The sequence below is a fragment of the Oncorhynchus kisutch genome, linkage group LG6, assembly GCF_002021735.2.
Source record: "Oncorhynchus kisutch isolate 150728-3 linkage group LG6, Okis_V2, whole genome shotgun sequence".
NCBI classification, from domain to species: domain Eukaryota; kingdom Metazoa; phylum Chordata; class Actinopteri; order Salmoniformes; family Salmonidae; genus Oncorhynchus; species Oncorhynchus kisutch.
Genome location: NC_034179.2, coordinates 23009071 through 23026740, shown reverse-complemented (window position 1 = coordinate 23026740; position 17670 = coordinate 23009071). Strand labels below are relative to the sequence as shown.

At 41.1% G+C, this 17670-nt stretch overlaps 1 protein-coding gene across 8 annotated transcripts in view; it reads right to left on the bottom strand.

Moving 5' to 3' along the window:
- Positions 1 to 16893, bottom strand: part of LOC109892539 (AP2-associated protein kinase 1) — a 46663-nt gene extending 29770 nt beyond the window's left edge. For 3 of the 8 annotated variants that reach the window (XM_020485137.2, XM_020485139.2, XM_031826422.1), the window contains exon 1: positions 15974 to 16891. In XM_020485137.2, coding sequence (XP_020340726.1) covers positions 15974 to 16133 — 160 coding nt within the window. In that variant the 5' untranslated portion in view covers positions 16134 to 16891. Of the gene's footprint in view, positions 1 to 15973 lie in introns of all 8 variants that reach the window. The other 5 variants (XM_020485136.2, XM_020485140.2, XM_020485134.2 and 2 more) reach the window with 3 other exon arrangements.
- Positions 16894 to 17670: the final 777 nt, after the last annotated feature.

Here is a 17670-nt window from a genome sequence, read left to right as displayed (position 1 = left end):
TTGCTTCTTCTGGCACGATGGAACACCTTGGCCTTGGCTCACTTGACCCGCTAAAAGCTGCTGCTGGCGACGATAAACCTACATCCTCTTCTGGTCCCGCTACATTGCTTGTGCTAGAAATGGCTGCACTTGAACTGCATTTGAAAAAGGAATCCAATTTAACACATTTTGATATCACCCTGGTGCGACCGCACCGGCTGCCCCGGCTGAAGCTACACCACTGGTCTGAATACTTATGCAAATAAGGTATGTCATGATGTGACTATCATTAATGTGATGACTGTTATTCATTGAATAATTACCCACTATGTTTAGTTGTTATTAGATTAAATGAATCACGTAACAATGAACTCATTAGGAAATTGGTGCACCACGGAAAAAAGTTTAACAGGTTACCGTCTCCCGAATTAACTTGTTTTTTATTTAACTAGACAAGTCAGTTAAGAACAAATTCTTATTTACAATGACGGCCTACCAAGAGGCAAAAGCTCTCCTGCGGGGACGGGGGCCTGGAATTAAAAATAAATATACAATACAAATCAAAAGTCAACTAATGAATCATTTCCTCATATCAGTGTCCTTTTGAACCTCGCCGACTTCGTGAATCTGCAGAAATCTGAGTCTCACTGATCATTCTATACCACACAAATTGATTTGATGATTTATTTACTAAGAAACTAAATGATACCGTGTGCGTATCCTGTTATAGCTTATCGATTAGAAACTCAATGCGATGACAACAGGTCCCTAATGGACTAACACAATATGACACTTGTTACACAAGATGGAGAGTTAGAGAGAGAAAGCGAGAAAGAGAAGCAACACTTGGATACATTTGCAAACTACACTTACAGTAGCCCTAATACCTTGCCCAGAAAGGCCGCTCTTTTGGGGAAGAAGTAATGCATGTATTTACATGCATTATTTACGTAAATTGACAAGGGTTTGATTGGGCCTTATTTCGGATGGCCTTCTTCTTCTTTGATTGCCCACAAGAGGTCACAATGTCCTTCTTCTTAGTTGTCTGTTTACTTGCACTCGTTCTGGAAGAGTGGTCTCCTGAGGACGGCTAATCAGCCGTGTCGATGATCCCAGAGTGGTGATGAAAGCAGTGCAGGCAACGATGATTTGAAGAGAATAACCGATCCTACTAAAATTCATCTTCTTAGATACAGTACTTAGATACACCTACTGAACCGTAGCATTGGATTGTTAGAGGTTATTTTGTCTTCTTCAACCTCGTGTTGCGTTCTGTGGTAGTGACTATCCTAGACCTCGCTACAGCTGTGGTCTGTTTTAGTCTGATATGTTCATTTTTAACAGAACCCTTTAAACCCTTGGGTAAAAAGGGGAGTTTCCGTCATGCTGACATGCTCTCTGGTTACGAGGTAATGTATGATAATTTACTATGATCTTGTTAGAGAACTAAAATCACAATCTTAATCGTCACAAACACATTCTCTTTATCCTTGATATTTTCTACACAACGTAATGGATGTAAACCAGATTAGAGGACGACTGATTATGATTTTTCAACGCAGATAACGATTATTGGAGGACCAAAAAAAGCCGAAACCGATTATTGGAGGACCAAAAAAAGCCGATACCGATAAATCGGCCGATTTTTTTAATGTATTTGTAATAATGACAATTACAACCATACTGAATGAATACTTATTTTACCTTAATATAATACATCAATAACATCAATTTAGCCTCAAATAAATAATGAAACATGTTAAATTTGGTTTAAATAATTACAAAAACAAAATGTTGGAGAAGAAAGTAAAAGTGTAATATGTGCCATGTAAGAAAGCTAACGTTTAAGTTCCTTGCTCAGAACATGAGAACGTATGAAAGCTGGTGGTTCCTTTTAACATGAGTCTTCAATATTCCCAGGTAAGAAGTTTTAGGTTGTAGTTATTATAGGAATTATAGGACTATTTCTCTCTATACCATTTGTATTTCATTAACCTCTCCTCGCTCCTCCCTGGGCTCGAACCAGGAACACAACGACAACAGCCACCCTTGAAGCAGCGTTACCCATGCAGAGCAAGGGGAACAACCACTCCAAGTCTCAGAGCGAGTAACGTTTGAAACGCTATTAGCGCGCACCCCGCTAACTAGCTAGCCATTTCACATCAGTTACACGAGCCTAATCTCGGGAGTCGATAGGCTTGAAGTCATAAACAGTGCAATGCTTGACGCACAACGAGGAGCTGCTGGCAAAACGCACGAAAGTGCTGTTTGAATGAATGCTTACGAGCCTGCTGCTGCCTACCACCAATCAGTCAGACTGCTCTATCAAATCATAGACTTAGTTATAACATAATAACACACAGAAATACGAGCCTTAGGTCATTAATATGGTCAAATCCGGAAACTATCATCTCGAAAACAAGAAGTTTATTCTTTCAGTGAAATACGTAATCGTTCTGTATTTTATCTAAGGGGTGGCATCCATTAGTCTAAATATTCCTGTTACATTGCACAACCTTCAATGTTATGTCATAATTACGTAACATTCTGACAAATTAGGCGGCCCAAACTGTTGCATATACACTGACTCTGCGTGCAATGAACGCAAGAGAAGTGACACAATTCCACCAGGTTAATATTGCCTGCTATCCTGGATATATTTTAGCTAAATATGCAGGTTTAAAAATATATACTTCTGTGTATTGATGTTAAGAAGGGAATTGATGTTCATGGTTAGGTACACATTGGAGCAACGATACGCACCGCATCAATTACATGCAATGCAGGACACGCTAGATAAACTAGTAATATCATCAACCATGTGTAGTTAACTAGTGATTATGATTAATTGATTGTTTTTTATAAGATAATTTAAATGCTAGCTAGCAACTTACCTTGGCTTACTGCATTCGCGTAACAGGCAGTCTCCTCGTGGAGTGCAATGAGAGGCAGGTGGTTAGAGTGTTGGGCTAGTTAACTGTAAGGTTGCAAGACTGAATCCCCCGAGCTGACAAGGTGAAAATAAGAATGTGTTCTTAACTGACTTGCCTAGTTAAATAAAGATTAAATAAAGGTGTAAAAAATAAATAATAATAATCCGCCAAATCGGTGTCCAAAAATTCCAATTTCCGATTGTTATGAAAACTTGAAATCGGCCCTAATTAATCGGCCATTCCGATTAATCGGTCGACCTCTAAACCAGATGTACACAGTGTAAAAAGTCTTCAAGTAATGTAATTGCAATGTTTTGTTACAATGCCTTTATGACAATTTTAATGACATCACAAAATAGACTAATTTCCATATTCCACCTATTATCATTCCCAACATTCGGATGTTGAAATACATTGTCCCAGTGTTCATTGTTTGATGTTGAAGTTTTGGGAGGCAAACTCTTCTGTAACAAAGAAACATGCTGCCTACAATTTACAATCGACAATTTACAATCGACGCGAGCTGTCATTACTACCCCTCACCCGCAGAGGGGGCTCTATTGAAAGCTCTTCCCCTGTAACCTGATCCTTGGATCCTCACAGGAGAGTAACGAAAGGTATATCTGTTCTTTATTATTAATACATTTTCACATTTTTATAAATCTGTTTTCAGTTTGTCATTATGGGGTATTGTGTGTAGATTGATGAGGAAAATTATAATTTAATCAATTCAAGAATAAGGCTGTAACGTGACAAAATGTGGAAAAAAGGAACAAACAACAACAACAAAAATGAAAACTTGAGCATGCATAACTATTCGTGCGTGCATAAAGCCCCAAAAGGCAATACTTTTTGCAGCAATTACAGCTGCAAGTCTCTTGGGGTATGTCGCTATAAGCTTGGCACATGTAGCCACTGTGATTTTTGCCCATTCCTCAAGGCTAAACTGCTCCAGCTCCTTCAAAATGGATGGGTTCCGCTGGTGTACATCAATCTTTAAGTCATACCACAGATTCTCAATTGGATTGAGGTCTGGGCTTTGACTAGGCCATTCCAAGACATTTAAATGTTTCCCCTTAAACCACTCAAGTGTTGTTTTAGCAGTATGCTTAGGGTTTTCCTAAGCATGGAAGGTGAACCTCCGTCCCAGTCTCAAATGTCTGGAAGACTGAAACAGGTTTCCCTCAACAATTTCCCTGTATTTAGTCATCTGACCAGAGTACCTTCTTCCATATGTTTGGGGAGTCTCCCACATGCCTTTTGGCGAACACCAAACGGGTTTGCTTATTTTCTTCTTTAAGCAATGGCTTTTTTCTGGCCTCTCTTCCGTAAAGCTCAGCTCTGTGGAGTGTTTGGCTTAAAGTGGTCCTATGGACAGATACTCCAATCTCCGCAGTGGAGCTTTGCAACTCCTTCGGGGTTATCTTTGGTCTCTTTGTTGCCTCTCTGATTAATTCCCTCCTTGCCTAGTCCGTGAGTTTTGGTGGGCGGCCCTCTCTTGGCAGGTTTGTTGTGGTGCCATATTCTTTCCATGATTTATAATGGATTTAATGGTGCTCCGTGGGATGTTCAAAGTTTTGGATCTTTTTTTATAACCCAACCCTGATCTGTACTTCACAACTTGGTGGTGCCCCTTTTTTAGTGGTGTTCCAGAGTCTGGGGCATTTTAGAACAGGTGTATATATATACTAAGATCCTGTGGGAAATCATGTGACACCTGTGTGCAATCTAACTAATTATGTGACTTCTGAAGGTAATTGTTTGCACCAGATCTTATTTAGGGGCTTCATAGCAAAGAGATTGAATACATATGCCTGCACCACTTTTCCATTTATTTATTTTTTTGCATTTTTTTTTTTTTTTTTTTTAATTTCAGTTCACCAATTTGGACAATTTTGTGTATGTCCATTACATGAAATCTAAATAAAAATTAACTCAAATGGACTCAGCTTACTGTTGAGAGTTAGAATAATCGAATACACAATTTCCACATTTGGTTGTGCATTAGCAGTCACTCAATTAGCCCACGTCAGCTAAATGTTTTTAGATTGATAAGTTAGTGTAACGGCCAGCTATCTAAACTAGTAAGCGTGGTTGAACTACTGACCGGGGTAGGGCCTATTTGATCATTGGTTATCATATTGAAAACTTCAAACATTTGCCTCCACCCTATGGCAAAATGTGTAGAATTGCAGGAAATTTGTTAGAAAATAGCTACATTCTCTCTACGCCCATTGGCAAAATGCACAGAAAAAGTACAAATGTTTTGCTCGCAAGCTGAGGTGTATGGATGTGGGTATGTATACCCAGGAGCCACTGCAGCCCCGCATGATGAGTTCCGTTACACATCCCTGATTTAGGCTATATGTGCGCACTAGCCAACATTGCACAAATAGCAGAGTGGGCACCAGAGTGGGTACACTCGCTTATTAACACAACTTGGCGCCAGAGGAGATGGCCGCCGTTTTACTGTCTCATAACCAATTGTGCTATTATGTGGGTCTTTTTTGGATATCAGGACAGCGATCACTCACCTCGGATTAGACAAAGATTTCTTCAACAACAAAAACAACAACAAGCAGGACTCACACGATATTCTCCAAACACCCCACAGGGCAGACATAGCAATTATTCACAAAAGGAAGCGACGCAGAGGACGAAGAGCCGGATGCCTCGTCCGGACCGCGCAGAAGCCAACTAGGAAAGCTGCCGTTACCGTCAATATTACTCGCCAACGTGAAATCATTGGACAATAGCCTAGAAGAGGTACGATCACGAATATCCTACCAACGGGACATAAAAAACTGTAATATCCTATGCTTCACGGAATCGTGGCTGAATGACGACATGGATATTCAGCTAGCGGGATACACGCTGCACCGGCAGGATAGAACAGCACACTCCGGTAAAATGAGGGGGGGGGGGGGGGGGGGGGGGGGCGGTCTGTGCATACTTGTAAACAACGGCTGGTGCACGAAATCTAAGGAAGTCTCTAGATTTTGCTCGCCTGAAGAAGAGTATATTGTGATAAACTGCAGGCCACACCACTTGCCTAGAGAGTTCTCAGCTATACTTTTCGTGGCTGTTTATTTACCACCACAGACAGATGCTGGCACTAAGACCGCACTCAGTCAGCTGTATAAGGAAATAAGCAAACAGGAAACCACTCACCCAGAGGTGGCGCTCCTAGTGGCCGGAGACGTTAATGCAGGGAAACTTAAATCAGTTCTACCAAATCTCTGTTAAATGTGCAACCAGAGGGGGAAAAAATTCTAGATCACCTGTACTCCACACACAGAGACGCGTACAAAGCTCTCCCTCGCCCTCCATTTGGTAAATCCGACCACAACTCTATCCTCCTGATTCCTGCTTACAACCAAAAATAAAAGCAGGAAGCACCAGTGACTCGGTCTATAAAAAAATGGTCAGAAGAAGCAGATGCTAAACTACAGGACTGCTTTGCTATCACAGACTGGAACATGTTCCACGATTCTTCCGATGACATTGAGGAATACACCACATCAGTCACTGGCATTATCAATAAATTGAGGACGTCGTCCCCACAGTAACTGTACGTACATACCCCAACCAGAAGCCATGGATTACAGGCAACATTCGCACTGAGCTAAAGGGTAGAGCTGCCACTTTCAAGGTGTGGGACTCTAACCAGGAAGCTTACAAGAAATCCCGCTATGTCCTGCGATGAACCACCAAACAGGCAAAGCGTCAATACAGGGCTAAGATTGAATCGGCTCCGACGCTCGACGGGGCTTGCGAACTATTACAGACTACAAAGGGAAGCACAGCCGCGAGCTGCCCAGTGACAGGAGCCTACCAGACGAGCTAAATCACTTCTATACTCGCTTTGAGGCAAACAACAAGGAGGCATGCATGAGAGCATCAGCTGTTCCAGACGACTGTGTGATCACGCTCTCCATAGCCGACGTGAGGAAGACCTTTCAACAGGTCAAAATTTACAAGGCTGCGTGGCCAGACGGATTACCAGGACGTGTGCTCCGGGCATGTGCTGACCAACTGGCAGGTGTCTTCACTGACATTTTCAACATGTCCCTGATTGAGTCTGTAATACCAACATGCTTCAAGAAAACCACTATAGTCCCTGTGCCCAACAACACAAAGGCAACCTGCCTAAATGACTACAGACCCGTAGCACTCACGTCCGTAGCCATGAAGTGCTTTGAAAGGCTGGTAATGGCGCACATTAACACCATTATCCCAGAAACCCTAGATCCACTCCAATTTGCATTCCATCCAAACAGATCCACAGATGATGCTATCTCTATTGCACTCCACACTGCCCTTTCCCACCTGGACAAAAGGAACACTTATGTGAGAATGCTGTTCATTGACTACAGCTCAGCGTTCAACACCATAGTACCCTCAAAGCTCATCACCAAACTAAGGAACCTGGGACTAAACACCTCCCTCTGCAACTGGATCCTGGACTTCCTGACAGGCCACCCCCAGGTAGTGAGGATAGGTAGCAACACATCTGCCATGCTGATCCTCAACACAGGAGCTCCCCAGGGGTGCGTGCTCAGTCCCCTCCTGTACTCCCCGTTCACCCAAGACTGCATGGCCAGGCACGACTCCAACACCATCATTAAGTTTGCTGACGACACAACAGTGGTAGGCCTTATCACCGACAACGACAAGACAGCCTATAGGGAGGAGGTCAGAGACCTGGCCGGGTGGTGCCAGAATAACAACCTATCCCTCAACGTAACCATGACTAAGGAGATGATTATGGACTACAGGAAAAGGAGCACCGAGCATGTCCCCATTCTCATCGACGGGGCTGTAGTGGAGCAGGTTGAGAGCTTCAAATTCCTTGGTGTCCACATCATCAACAAACTAGATTGGTCCAAACACACCAAGACAGTCGTGAAGAGGGCACGACAAAGCCTATTCCCCCTCTGGAAACTAAAAAGATTTGGCATGGGTCCTGAGATCCTCAAAAGGTTCTACAGCTGCATCATCGAGAGCATCCTGACCGGATGCATCACTGCCTGGTACGGAAATTGCTCGGCCCCCGACCGCAAGGCCCTTCAAATCAAATCAAATCAAATTTCTTTATATAGCCCTTCGTACATCAGCTGATATCTCAAAGTGCTGTACAGAAACCCAGCCTAAAACCCCAAACAGCAAGCAATGCAGGTGTAGAAGCACGGTGGCTAGGAAAAACTCCCTAGAAAGGCCAATACCTAGGAAGAAACCTAGAGAGGAACCAGGCTATGTGGGGTGGCCAGTCCTCTTCTGGCTGTGCCGGGTGGAGATTATAACAGAACATGGCCAAGATGTTCAAATGTTCATAAATGACCAGCATGGTCGAATAATAATAAGGCAGAACAGTTGAAACTGGAGCAGCAGCACAGTCAGGTGGAAGTTGAAACTGGAGCAGCAGCATGGCCAGGTGGACTGGGGACAGCAAGGAGTCATCATGTCAGGTAGTCCTGGGGCATGGTCCCAGAGGGTAGTGCGTACGGCCCAGTATATCACTGGGGCTAAGCTGCCTGCCATCCAGGACCTCTACACCAGGCGGTGTCAGAGGAAGGCCCTAAAAATGGTCAAAGACCCCAGCCACCCCAGTCATAGACTGTTCTCTCTACTACCGCATGGCAAGCGGTACCGGAGTGCCAAGTCTAGGACAAAAAGGCTTCTCAACAGTTTTTACCCCCAAGCCATAAGACTCCTGAACAGGTAACCAAATGGTTTCCCGGACTATTTGCATTGTGTGCCCCTCCCAACCCCTCTTTTACGCTGCTGCTACTCTCTGTTCATCATATATGCATAGTCACTTTAACTATACATTCATGTACATACTAGAGGTCAACTGATTATGATTTTGCAAAGCCGATACAGATTATTGGAGGACCAAAAAAGCAGATTGTCATTATTACAAATAAATGTAAAAAAATCACTATTACAACAATACTGAATGAACACTTATTTTAACTTAATATAATACGTCAACAAAAATCCATTTAGCCTCAAATAAATAATGAAACATGTTCAATTTTGTTTAAATAATGCAAAGACAAAGTGTTGGAGAAGTAAAAGTGCAATTTGTGCCATGTAAAAGTGCAATATGTGCCATGTAAAAAAGCTAACGTTTGAGTTCCTTGCTCAGAACATGAGAAAGTTGGTCGTTCCTTTTAACATGACACTTCAATATTCCAAGGTAAGAGGTTTTAGGTTGTAGTTAATATAGTAAGTGAGGTTTGAAATGCTATTAGCGCACACCCAGTGAACTAGCTAGCCATTGCACATCGGTTACACCAGCCATTAGGCTGATAGGCTTGAAGTCATAAACAGCGCTGTGCTTGCGAAAAGCTGCTGGCAAAACACACGAAAGTGCTGTTTGAATGAATGCTTACGAGCCTGCTGGTGCCTACCATCGCTCAGTCAGACTGCTTTATCACATCATAGACTTAATTATAACATAATAACACACAGAAATACGAGCCATAAGGTCATTAATATGGTCGAATCCGGAAACTATAATGTCGAAAACAAAACGTTTATTATTTCAGAGAAATACGGAACCGTTCGGTATTTCATCTAACGGGTGGCATCCCTAAGTCTAAATATCCTTGTTACATTGCACAACCTTCAATGTTATGTCATAATTTCGTAACATTCTGGCAAATTAGTTCGCAATGAGCCAGGCTGCCCAAACTGTTGCATATACCCTGACTCTGTGTGCAATGAACGCAAGAGATATGACACAATTTCACCTGGTTAATATTGCCTGCTAACCTGGATTTCTTTTAGCTAAATATGCAGGTTTAAAAATATATACTTCTGTGTATTGATTTTAAGAAAGGCATTGATGTTTATGGTCAGGTACAGTCGTCCAACGATTGTGCTTTGTTCGCAAATCTGCTGTTGTTAAATCAATCCCCAGCGTTGCATCGATTATATCCAACGCAGGACACGCTAGATAAACGAGTAATATCATCAACCATGTGTAGTTAACTAGTGATTATGATTAATTGATTGTTTTTTATAAGATAAGTTTAATGCTAGCTAGCAACTTACCTTGGCTTCTACTGCATTCACGTAACAGGCAGTCTCCTCGTGGAGTGCAATGAGAGGCAGGTGGTTAGAACGTTGGACTAGTTAACTGTAAGGTCGCAAGATTGAATCCCCTGAGCTGACAAGGTGAAAATCTGTCGTTCTGCCCCTGAACAAGGCAGTTAACCCACCGTTCCTAGGCTGTCATTGAAAAAGAGAATGTGTTCTTAACTGACTTGCCTAGTTAATCAAGCTATATATTTTTTTTTTATATGTAAAAAAAAAAATTCTGCTAAACCGGCGCCCAAAAATACCGATTTCCGATTCTATGAAAACTTGAAATCGGCCCTAATTAATCGGCCATTCTGATTAATCGGTCGACTAGTACATACTACCTAAATTGGCCCGACTTACCAGTGCTCTCGCACATTGGTTAACCGGGCTATCTGCATTGTGTCCCACCACCTGCCAACCCCTCTTTTTACACTTCTGCTACTCTCTGTTTATCATATATGCATAGTCACTTTAAAGATACCAACATGTACATACTACCTCAAAAAGCCTGACTAACAGGTGTCTGTATATAGCCTTGCTACTCTTTTTTCAAATGTCTTTTTACTGTTGTTTTATTTCTTTACTTACCTACACACACACACATACCTTTTTTTTTCTTTTTTTGCACCATTGGTTAGAGCCTGCAAGTAAGCATTTCACTGTGAGGTTGTAATCGGCGCATGTGTTGTATTAGGAGCATGTGACAAATAAACTTTGATTTGATGTATTTATGAGAAAACCCATCAGTCGATTTGAAAATGTGATGGAAACCCATTTAACTTGTATATTTTATTCGGTACATGGGAATTTAACGGCAAACGGTAGTTTTGTGCACTACACAGAATGTACAAAACATTAAGGACACCTGATCTTTCCAGGTGAATGAGAGTCCAGCTTTGATCCCTTATTTGTCACGCCCTGACCTTAGAGATCCTTTTTATGTCTCTATTTTGGTTTGGTCAGGGCGTGAGTTGGGGTGGGCATTCTATGTTTTCTATTTCTGTGTGTTTGGCCAGGTGTGGTTCTCAATCAGAGGTAGCCGTCTATCGTTGTCTCTGATTGAGAACCATACTTAGATAGCCTTTTCCCACCTGTGTTTTGTGGGTAGTTGTTTTGTTTTTGTGTCTGCACCAGACAGAACTGTTTCGTTCATTCTATTTGTTATTCAGGGTTCAGTTCTATTAATAAATCATGAACACTTACCACGTTGCGCTTTGGTCACTTCTTCATGCAACGATGACTGTAACATTATTGATGTAATTTGTTAAATCCACTTCAAAACCAGTGTAGATGAAGGGGAGGAGACAGGTAAAAAAAATGATTTTTAAGTCTTGAGAAAATTCAGACATGGATTGTGTATGTGTGCCATTCAGAGGGTGAATGAGCAAGACAAAAGATTTAAGTGCCTTTGAACGGGATATTGTAGCATGTGCCTGGTGCACCGGTTTGTGTTGAGAAGTGCAACGCTGCTGAGTTCACGCTTAACAGTTTCCCGTGTGTATCAATAATGGTCCACCACCCAAAGGACATCCAGTAAGCTTCACAAAGCTATGGGAAGCATTGGAGTCAACATGGGCCAGCATCCCTGTGGAACGCTTCGACACCTTGTAGAGTCCATGCCCCAAAGAAATTAGTGCAAAAGGGAGGGCGGGGTGCAACTCAATATTAGGAAGGTGTCCTTAATGTTTTGTACACTTAGTGTACGTCACCACGTGGGAAAATGTGCATTGTTTTAAGTGGATTTTTTAATATGTGCATGAAAATCTGGAAACGTAGCTATTGTGATGTCGCCAGATTGACTTTACATGTCGTAAACATTGCCATCAGTCCAAAGTAAATTTGATGACATCATAAGATGGCAAAGTTGTTTCCTACTAATTATTTGCCAACTCCTATATCATTGTATTTACAGACCAATGTAGTTTAATTTTGACAAAACAGTTATTAGCCCCCATTCAAAATGACTGAGCAGCAATATGGCAGAGGCATTTTGAGAACTTTCACAACAATGGCATGACGCAACCGTGTGACGGAAGTGCAATCAATGAAAAGTAGGCTAGAGTTAGTACTGTAACATCTTATAAAATGTGCATCCACTGTCCCACAGCCCAGACAGTCAATTTATAAACTTAATCTCCCCTGGAAAAAAGCATCTAGACAGTATTTCCTCATGCTACTAGGCTAGCATTTGGTTTGCAGCAGTTTGGGTTTGTCTAAACCTTGTAATTTGCTTCAATAATCCATAGAATTTGTTTTTAAGCACTCAAAATGTTTTAGTTTGAACATTCTGATTTTTCCTTTTGTGGCCATGATTTCAGTTTAGAATGTTGTATCTTGCATTCCGCCATTGGAATTAATGGGGATAGAAGAGTGGAAGATTGAATAACTACTCTTATAATGGTGATTTTTACTGCTGCTCTAAATTTATTTATTACTTTTATTTCTTAATTAACATGTATTTTTCTTGATACTGCAATGATGGTTAACGGCTTGTAAGTAAGCATTTCAATGTAAAAGTCCATACCTATTGTATTCGACGCATGTAACAAATAACATTTTATTTGATTCCAGTCTCATTATGAAACTACAGTTGAAGTCGGAAGTTTACATACACTTAGGTTGGAGTCATTAAAACAAGTTTTTCAACCACTCCACAAATTTCTTGTTAACAAACTAGAGTTTTGACAAGTCGGTTAGGACATCTACTTTGTGCATGACACAAGTCAATTTTCCAACAATTGTTTACAGACAGATAATTTCACTTATAATTCACTGTATCACAATTCCAGTGGGTCAGAAGGTTACATACACTAAGTTGACCTTTAAACAGCCTTTAAACAGTTTGGAAAATTCCAGAAAATTATGTCATGGCTTTAGAAGCTTCTGATAGGCTAATTGACATCATTAGAGTCAATTGGAGGTGTACCTGTGGATGGTGTACCAATTGGAGGTGTACCTGCGTTCTGTCTCCTAGAGATGAACGTACTTTGGTGATAGGAGTTTAAATCAATCCCAGAACAACAGCAAAGGACCTTGTGACGATGCTGGAGGAAACAGGTACAAATAAATCTATATCCACAGTAAAATGAGTCCTATATTGACATAACCTGAAAGGCCGCTCAGCAAGGAAGAAGCCGCTGCTCCAAAACTGCCATAAAAAAGCCAGACAACGGTTTGCAACTGCACATGGGAACAAAAATTGAACTTTTTGGAGAAATATCCTCTGGTCTGATGAAACAAAAACAGGACTGTTTGGCCATAATGACCATTGTTATGTTTGGAAGAAAAAGGGGAAGGCTTGCAAGCCAAAGAACAAAATCCCAACAGTGAAGCACGGGGGTGGCAGCATCATGTCGTGGGGGTGCTTTGCTGCAGGAGGGACTGGTGCACTTCACAAAATAGATGGCATCATTAGGGGGGGGAATTATGTGAAGATATTGAAGCAACATCTCAAGACATCAGTCAACTAGTTAAAGCTTGGTCGCAAATGCGTCTTCCAAATGGACAATGACCCCAAGCATACTTCCAAAGTTGTGGCAAAATGGCTTAAGGACAACAAAGTCAAGGTATTGGAGTGGCCCTCACAAAGCCCTGACCTCAATCCCATAAACAATTTGTGGCCAGAACTGAAAAAGCGTGTGCGAGCAAGGAGAACTACAAACCTGACTCAATTACACCAGCTCTGTCAGGAGGAATGGGCCAAAATTCACCCAAATTATTGTGGGAAGCTTGTGGAAGGCTCCCCGAAACATTTGACCCAAGTTAAACAATTTAAAGGCAATGCTACCAAATACTAATTGAGTGTATGTAAACTTCTGACCCACTGGGAATGTGATGAAAGAAATCAAATCTGAAATAAATTATTCTCTCTACTATTATTCTGACATTTCACATTCTTAAAATAAAGTGGTGATCCTAACTGACCTGAAACAGGGAATATTTTCCTGTATTAAATGTCAGGAATTGTGAAATACTGAGTTTAAATGTATTTGGCTACGGTGTATGTAAACTTCTGACTTCAACTGTATATGACTAGAAGACAAACAAGATATTGAAGTAAAGAAATCAAATTGGCCTAACCATTCCATACACCCCAATCCATAAGAGCATTATTTGTCATCTTCTGCCAACTGTCTTTGTGGCATCATGTTAAATTAGTAATCTTCATTGCAACTGTAGGCTGTGAAATTTACAGTATATCTAGCTTAACTATCTTAGCATGGAATTTACAGTAAGTCAATGTTGATAGCCTACATGTTATACCATAATGATGTTGAATTTCAATGGGTTTAAACTGCAGTGTACTGTGTAGATCTATACAATATTGCAGTGGGAGTTGCTGAGCTAAAACGGAGGCAGGGATAGGCTAGACTGTCTCCATTCACCATGTTTCAGACTCAGTGTACACTGCAAAGCGGCACTCTAAAAGGATGGACAGAATAGGCAGAAATCATGAGATGCAATTTGCCTTACTCGTCAACAAAAGCATTGGATGTGAGAAAGTGATAGAAACATTGTCATCATGAACTGAGGTTGTTAGAGCAAAGTTGCAGTATTTAAGAAGGTTTTGCAAAGTAAATTAATTTTACAAGATGTCAGGGCTACATCATTACCATATCAGTGAACACAATCCACACAAATTACTCCACTGTGCAGGATAATGCAGACACTGCACCTTTCACTCAGGTGTACGATACAAAATGGTAGTGTTATGTGATAACTGGGGTCAGGCATTTTTGTATGTAGATGATTGTGTTTATTTAGGCTAGGTTATGCATTTGCCATTTTCAAAGACTAAGCCCATTTATTTTTCTATTTTTTAATTAATTTAAAGGATTGACTGAGTTTACATGGAATTGAATCCAAGCCAGATGCTTAATGAGAAAAATATACTGTTTTGAGAGGTGATTTTACACCACTGCACAGGGAGCCAGGGATTAATGTCACATCACTTCCTCACATCAAGGCATTATGGTCCTGTGTGGCTCAGTTGGTATAGCATGGCGCTTGCGGAGGACAAGTAAGAAAATGTAGGCACTCACTACTGTAAATCGCTCTAGATAAGAGTGTCTGCTAAATTACTCAAATGTAAATGTACAATTATCTTCAGATTCTTTGGATTTCACTACCAAGTACATGAGTGATATCAAACAATCAGCAACTTGATCTGCATGGTATTGTGTTGTCAAAATTACAAAAATGCCAGGATTAATGTGCCCAATTGGCTTTTGTTTAATAGTAAAAATTCTTTGACACCCCAAACATCTCTCTCTGTGCTCTTCAGTACCTGAAAATTAGCTATCATTCCTAGTGAGCCTCTTCTCGTGTCCATGGTCACTCATTTTAATAATTCATAGAACACCGAAAACAGACGGTTCCTGAGTCCATGGTCACTAATTTTAATAATTCATAGAACACCGAAAACAGACAGTTCTGAGTCCATTTAAGTGCCTAATACGTAAGGGGATTTCCTGACAATTAATTTACCAAATGCAGATGCTGCTCCAACAATGACAGAGCTGTCAGTCATTTGACTGATATGACATAAGTAACATCTTGCAGCAGCCACACACTTGATCCTCAAAACTGATGCCATGAAAGCCACACTACAAACAATATGGCACGATGGCATATCCATCTACAGTGAAATAGTCATTGGCTGGGTGTGTCAGATGTAGGAGTGTCAGGAATAGGAGTACATCATGTGGAAAGTTGACACAACAGTATGTCTTTACCAATGGCATACAGTAGCAATATCACACTGAAACCTCAGCTTGCCTCTGGCTTGAGCATAAATGAATTCCATCATTCCATATTTCATGCAGCAGCTACCTGATTGGTAATGACTGATTGATGTTGACCATTGTTGCAGTTTTCTGTCTGACTGAAATGTCACATGACATGTTCTCAGTCAACATGAACATCAAAACATTGTTTCCAAAAGACAAGCATCAATTCCTACATCTCACCTTCGGCCACTGTTTCTTCAATAGTGACTTGGTGCCGCCCAATTGTACATGAACGTCCAATTAAATTGCCACCTGCATGGCTGGATCCACTGCTACCCCCTCCAGAAGCAGGTCCAGAACTGACCAACTCCCGACGAGATGAATCAAAAAACTTCCTCATTATAGTTTTGTCAAGTCTCGATGATCAGCAAAAATTATCCTCACTTCGATACAGACTGTTCAAATGTCCTTGTTTACATTTGTGCCAGTTTCACAAATGTATGTATTGTGCCAGTTTGTATTTCTGGACAAGGCCGAAGGTTTGTCTGACACAGCCAGTCTTGTTGTTTGCAGATGCCAAAACAGCTGTGATTTCTTCACCAGCACTGGCAGCAGTTAGCTATCTCATCATTGACTAAGTAGCTAGCAATCTCGGAATGACCCGTCTACTATTTGCTTGACAGACTAGATACAGAGACAAGATAGCAGACTATAATAATTCCGCTAAACCTTGTGCAGTATTATATTTGCTATCGTCTCGGAGGACATTTCTCCATCAATACAGCTGTTCAGGAGGTTGTGGGTCCCTCCAACTCCGCGGCTAGTTTATGACATTTCATGTAGCTAAGGTTATCCAGGTTATCCTCAAAAAATTATGTCCGTTGCAATATATCCCCGGGGCAACGTGCAAATGTTACACGATCCTTCCATATTCAATGTCTTTCGGCAAATATGATTATTTCCAAGCCCACTAAAACACATCATCTAGCTAGCTACAATTAGCTAACGGCTAGCAGGCTGCACACGAACCGCTAGCTAGCTATTTCGCAACAGGAAATGAATATCAAACTGACAGGAAATGGTCATTCCGATACTGAGTGTACCGATTGGAGCTAGATACTTTCGATCTCAGTTTGGTTTGATAGCTCCGTTAGAAAATATAGATCAATAATAGCCAGCTAGTTAGTAGTTCATGTTATGTACGCAAACTAGGCTAATACAAGCTTCGGCTACTACGACAACATTAACATAGCAGCAGCTGCCTGCTAAGGCTTACAGCAGTAGCTAGGTTTCTATCCAATTTGCGACAGATTTTAATGCGAATACTCTCAAATGCATAAAAAATATGCACATTTTTCCACCAGAGATATGTTTATATCAAACTGGCTTTTTACAGATGAAAGGCAGTGCGGGATGACGTAGTGCCCATACAACTTTTACCGTTACATTCCCATGTAGGCTACCGAATGAAAAATACAGGTTAAATGGGTTTCCCTCGCATGTTCAACTCTACTGATGGTTTTGTCATAAAATGGTTATATTGAAAATGTGCCCAATCTTTCTTGGCACATGCGCTCTAGCCAACAACTCGCAGATAAAGTGCGTAGGCTACCCCATTATGAATGTATAATGATTGTGAGAGATATTATTTATATATTTCAAACAGCAGCCAAGCTTCGATCATCATGTCACCAGAATAAGACCCTCGATATTTATTGGAAAAAATTGCATCAAGCTCATCACCTTGCACATTCACCACCCTGTTTTTGATTGGATTCATTAGGATCCCCATTAGACGACGCCAATGGCGACAGCTAGGCTTACTGGGGTCCGACATATAACGAAAAAGACATTACAGACAAAATACTTTACTATTTACATTTAAAAACATTAACATGTAATGTGTGTGCATCTATCAATTTCACATACAGTGCATT